Below are 6,090 nucleotides of genomic sequence, written 5' to 3'. Positions count from 1 at the left end.
GAGTTTTTCAATGATACCCGAGTGGGGTATTGTATCGAAGGCCTTCGCCAGATCGAGGTAGGCTGTATGGACTGCCTTTCCCTCATCAATGGCTTTGGTGACTGTTTCGAAAAGTCAACCAAGTTTAGAAGGCATGATCTGCCTTTGACAAAGCCAAACTGGGATGGATCCAAAGTCTGCAAATTCCCTATGTCTTTATTTATGAGGTCCATTATGATCCTCTCCATGGCTTTGCAGATAAGGCTTGTCAAGCTAATGGGCCGGTAATTTCCAGGGTCGGTGGAGGCACAGCCTTTGTGAAGTGGGACCACAGTTGCAGTGCGCCACTCCCTGGGTACGTATCCAGAGGTAAGACTATGATTAAACAGCTGTCCTAGCTGTGGGTTTAATTCCTCTTTGAGTTCGTGGAGCACACAGCCGGGGACACCATCAGGTCCCATGGATGCTGTGTTTTTTGCTTTGGAGAGAGCAGTTCTCACTTGGGCGTTGGAGATGTTTGGGGGGCTGCAATCGCTTGGTATAGATATCTCTCCTTTTGGGGGGGAGGGGGGGGAGACAATTAAGAGACAATTATGTTACAAGATCTCTAACAAATCTGAGAGAAGTATGAGTGAACCATCGATGCAATGTTGTTCTAGATATCATTTTTGTCCATATATAGATCCTTTTGTGGATTTTGTTCAACCAGTTACAACCAAGAAATATCACTTTAGGGTTACTGCTGATTGTCGCAGTAAGAATTTGATTTATCTGGCTAAGTGCAGAGCCTGCGACTGTTTCTATATAGGTAAGACCAACAGGTCTCCACTAGAAAGAATGAGGGAACATGTAATATGAATAGGCGTAATGAACATAATGCACTAGCCAAGCTTTATATGGAGTATGGACTATAACATAAATTTGGGTTTAGAGTGATAGAAATTGCAAAATCTAACGTTTGAGGTGGTTATTTTAGAAACTTCACCGAAGAATGTGAGTTGTCTTGGATCAGTATATGCAGGCAGATAGGCTCCCTGGCATTAATGAGAGAGCCTCTATAAAAACAGCTTTGAAAGCTAGGGGGCCTTGTTAAATGAATGAGAGCTTTTTAATTGTTTAATTAGGAATGTGCTTTTGTTGGTTGATTATATTTATGACCTAAGATGAATGCACTATTTAATTAATTTGATTTTGTAATCTGCTATCTGATGAAACACATCTATTGTGTGAAAGCGCTTACCTCGTTATATATTTTATTAAACCTGAGTTTTATATGGAGACAGTCTTGTTTTGGTGCCATTTTTCATTTAGTGAACTAGCACAGAAGAGATGAAACAATGATTAAAAGTTTGGTTTGAGAAGTTTAGCTTTTTTCATATATTCAAAATCCCTTAATTTATCCATTTGAATTAACATCTGTGCCAGAATTTGCTGAGGATTTGTTAATCTGACCAGTAACATTAAAAAAATACTAATGTTCACTTTCAGGTAAATAATAAGGTCTCTGAATGCTTAAGGCTACATTGTCCCTTTAAATGTAGGCGGTCATTTGCTGACAAGTTCTACTTCCTGTGCTCTTAAAAATGAAACTGAAAAAAAAAAAAGCCCATTGTTATTTCTGAATGTAGGTTCTGAGTTTAATGTTGCAGTTTATTTATTCAGTTCTCTTATATCTGTGTTGATTCTGGTTGTCAACACCAGTTTTACAGGGCCTACACTGACAGAGTTTGATGTGATGCAGCAAAGCCTTCTTTATATTAATTTAGACAGGATCTTCCCAGAAAAAAGACCTGCGCAATTTGAGTGCTGACACATGCACTTTTAAGATCTCAGGGACTGAAGTTGGAGGACATAAGACAGGAAACAGACTTCAGATAGAAAGAAGAGATGCAGAATCAGTGTGCTGTAAATGTGACAACAGAGCAGTGCTGTGGGGAGCACAGAAAGAGACTGGAGCTGTTTTGCCAGGAGGATGAGGCCTTTATTTGTGTCCTTTGTGTTCCCAGACATTCCAGCCATAGTTTTCTGTTCCTGCATGAGGCACCATATGTGTATAAGGTAAGGGACACTTCATGATGTAACTGACTGGGATGTAGTCTGGAATCGTAACCTTTCTTCCTGGTTTTTCAGGCTGAGAAGTGTATGTTTCGTAGTTATTTTTTTTTGTTAATGAGTAGTAAATGCTTACATAATGTTCTGTATTTTCGAACACAGTCTTGGAGTTTAGAGAATGTGTGCTATTAACTTCTGTTGATTGTGTTTTCAGGTGTTGAAGAAAAACTTTTGGCGTGAGTACAGTGCAGATGTTTGCTGTTAGGTTAGTTTAAGTGTAACATTGGTTAGGTAGTAAGAAAAGATTTGAGGGTCTTATTGGTGCAAAAGTTTCAGTGGGCCCTTTTTTGTAACCATTTGATATCAGGACCCCCTAAAGCGAGTCCTGTAATATGGAGACTGAATGGCCAAAAGGTCAGACTTCTATATACGAAGTCCGAGATGCCATTTCTCAGAGTATTCCTTTTTCTCCAAGGTCTGGCGGTCTTAGAGTTGGTACATGTGTCTCGGGGGTGTTGGGGGCTTGCCTGTCACATGGGGGAGTGCAAGAGGGCCATGCCCCCTTGAAAAAGAAGTTTAAAAGATAAGAGGGATTTTTGAGATTCACTCTCTCCTGTGTTTTCAGTCTTTTTTTTTTTTGGCTTGTTTGCACTCGGCATTTTGAGAGGGTGACATTTCAGTAGGGGGGCCCATTTTTCTTCAAGACAATATGGATTTCCAACAGCAGTATCATGCCAGACAAATATAATAGTTATTCTACTTAATAATCCTGGCTTTAGAATAGAAAGGATCTGTGCCCTGCTTTGACATGCTGGGGTGGGAAGAAGAGAGGCAGGCACCCCAGGCACAAGGTGTTTTGGGGTAAAAGTAAGAAGTAGAGTATTAACATACATTTCCATGCTGGTTCTGAGATACTCTTGGAAGTAATTGTATAAAGATGACACACCTATTATTTGTGTTGTTTTGTTGACATTTTCTAAATTTGATGCAAATGAAATGTATAGATATTATTATTTAGAAAAAAATAAATAAATTAAAAAAAAATGAAAAAGAAAGTAACCAATCTTCACCTGCTTACTCTTCTGAAAGATGTACTCAGCATGTTTCAGTCAAGGTGTATGAGTAAATGGTGTCTACATTATATATGTGATACAAGTCGTCACAGATCCTGCATGTTATCCACATGACACGTCCTATATTCACTGATCAGACCCACAGATGTAGACAAGCCTGTAATAAGTCTTGCATGTGGTGATAATCTTTTGTTTCACCCACCCAGAACCAACTCCCTACTGTCCTGTACCACCCACCAGACAGCAGCATCTTTTGACCTAAACTCCTTTCTCGCCTGAAGGAACAAGCTTCATGCAGGCGCTTTGGGTATGACTTGGAAGTTTCATCTGTTTATTTTACAAAGTATATAAAACTACTCGGGGGGCTTAAAGCTGCTGACTGGCAACTGTGTATCCTTCTGCTGTAAATAAATTTTGGTTCTACAACATAAACCATTGTAAACTTGCTTTCAGTTTTATCACCGTTACCTCTGTTGGGTCTTCATCTGAGTTATCTGTAAGACTTTTATAAATATTAAGTATTGTAATTCGAGAAGAAAGGAGAATCACTCAACATCACTGGGGCAGATGTCTTTGTGTATGGAAGTAAAACATAAAACTCTTTATGTTGTGCTTTGCTTGTTCAGGCTTGGCTGATTTAAGTTTTACCAATGAATGATTTATACATTATTTAAAAGAAAATACTAGCAGAGGTATTGGGGATCAGTACAGAGTCCTAGACACACACTTCCTTTATATGAGATTCAGGGCAGATGATTTATTGGCTGCTGAATTGATGGCTACATGATTTTTAGCAGAATTGCATACTTTTCTGTATGCAGTTTGTTGATTGGAAGAAATACGCAAAGTGTTGTGTGTGTTAACTCTAAAATGCTACACTTTTCAGCAGCCCAAAGAATGTGTCTGATATGGGGTGGTACAACGAGGTAGAAGCGCTGTCATCTCTTGGCAGGGTGCACATCATGGAAACCTGTGTCCTGCACAAAAAGGTCTGAGCACACTGATGGGATATCTACAGAAAGTGTGTGCAGCATAGCAGGCCCTGCACTCTGCTTGTACAAGGGCCTTTGAGCCCTTTGACAATCCATATGGCAAAATCATACCTTGCATGTACATAGTACCATGAGTGACTTGTCATTGGAAAACCCCATGATGAACAGGGCAGAGAATGGAAAAGATGCATAGCTCATGGGAAGACTGACTCTACCATTCATTAGTGCTGAGAAAATGGGGAAACAGTAGGGAAAGGTTGTACAGCACAGCAGCCTGTGTACCCCCTGATCTACAGTGCCATGTAGTGCAGACATTTACATGTTTGGATCTCACTGAGTTGGTGCGTGTGTTTGTCTTTGTACTTCACTGATATATTTTACTCCAGGGACTGAGCTGCACATCACTTTACACTGAGGCAGGCTGATTAGTACCCAGCTTCAAGGACTGCGCTGCACATCACTTTACACTGAGGCAGGCTGATACCAGCTTCAGGGACTGAGCTGCACATCACTTTACACTGAGGCAGGCTGATAAGTACCCAGCTTCAAGGACTGAGCTGCACATCACTTTACACTGAGGCAGGCTGATAAGTACCCAGCTTCAAGGACTGAGCTGTACATCACTTTACACTGAGGCAGGCTGATACCCAGCTTCAAGGACTGAGCTGCACATCACTTTACACTGAGGCAGGCTGATACCCAGCTTCAAGGACTGAGCTGTACATCACTTTACACTGAGGCAGGCTGATACCCAGCTTCAAGGACTGCGCTGCACATCACTTTACACTGAGGCAGGCTGATACCCAGCTTCAAGGACTGAGCTGTACATCACTTTACACTGAGGCAGGCTGATACCAGCTTCAAGGACTGAGCTGTACATCACTTTACACTGAGGCAGGCTGATACCAGCTTCAAGGACTGAGCTGTACATCACTTTACACTGAGGCAGGCTGATACCCAGCTTCAAGGACTGAGCTGCACATCACTTTACACTGAGGCAGGCTGATACCCAGCTTCAAGGACTGAGCTGTACATCATGCCTTGCAGAACCAGCCAGGGGTGGAACGCACATTTCAGCAAATCTTCATGTACATCTGTTTACAGCTCAGAATTCCGTGATGGACATCACTGCTATGTTAGATATCATCGTCCTATTGAACTGTTCAGACAACAGAAATTAAAGTCCACATTGTCATGTTGGTACAAGAGCATCTGTTCACAAGCGGTAACATCAGCAGGTTATGGGATGTTTTAGTATTTCTCTTATGAGGTGGTTGAAACAGAAGTGTGCATATACACTGTGTCAGGCAATGCATATACAAAGTGTATGTTTTCATCAATATTCCTATGCAAAGGTAACCTACTTACGCTGGGAATGCCTTATGTCTTTAGAGATAGCATTATTGTCTTAGGAATAGGTGCTGTGTGGGCAGAGCAGCGACATCTTTTATAACTGGCACACCTCAGTAACTGCACTGCAAGGCACTTTCAGCTGTTGGGCTTAGCACTTGGCTCATTATTATATATTTTGTATTTCACCAGCAGGCATAGTGTCCATAAATATAGTGTTCATGTAACTCTGTTGTTCCATTGTCTGTGTCATGTTTGGGATGTTTCTCTACTTTTCTCTCTACACTTGTACCATGTCTGCTATTTTTCTCTCCTTTCCCCTGTGAACTGGTTCCGTGTCTGGGATTTTCCCCTCCTTTCTCCTGTACATTGGCTCCATGTCTGCATGCTTTTCTATTTTTCCCTGTACTCTGGTACCATGTCAAGGACTTTTCTCTCCTTTTCCATGTTCACTTTTACCATGTCTGGGGTTTTCCCCTCCTTTCCCCTGTACACTGGTACCATGTCTGGGGTTTGTTTCCAGTTTCCCCTGCTCGCTGGTACCATATCTGGGGTTTGTTTCTAGTTTCCCCTGTCCATTGGTGCCATGTCTGGTATTTGTTTCTAGTTTTCCCTGTACACTGGCACCATGTCTGGGATTTGTT

The 6,090-nt window shown here is 41.5% G+C and overlaps 1 protein-coding gene across 1 annotated transcript in view; it reads left to right on the top strand.

Annotated features, from left to right (window-relative positions):
* Positions 1 to 1,563: 1,563 nt before the first annotated feature.
* Positions 1,564 to 6,090, top strand: part of LOC122813967 (nuclear factor 7, brain-like) — a 144,988-nt gene continuing 140,461 nt past the window's right edge. Inside the window, exon 1 of the mRNA XM_044086522.1 lies at positions 1,564 to 2,037. Coding sequence (XP_043942457.1) covers positions 1,867 to 2,037 — 171 coding nt within the window. The 5' untranslated portion in view covers positions 1,564 to 1,866. The remainder of the gene's footprint in view (positions 2,038 to 6,090) is intronic.

The sequence above is a fragment of the Protopterus annectens genome, chromosome 10.part0, assembly GCF_019279795.1.
Source record: "Protopterus annectens isolate FY-2018-M chromosome 10.part0, PAN1.0, whole genome shotgun sequence".
NCBI classification, from domain to species: Eukaryota; Metazoa; Chordata; order Ceratodontiformes; family Protopteridae; genus Protopterus; species Protopterus annectens.
Note: the sequence above shows the minus strand (reverse complement) of the source record. Positions and strands in the feature narration are given on the sequence as shown.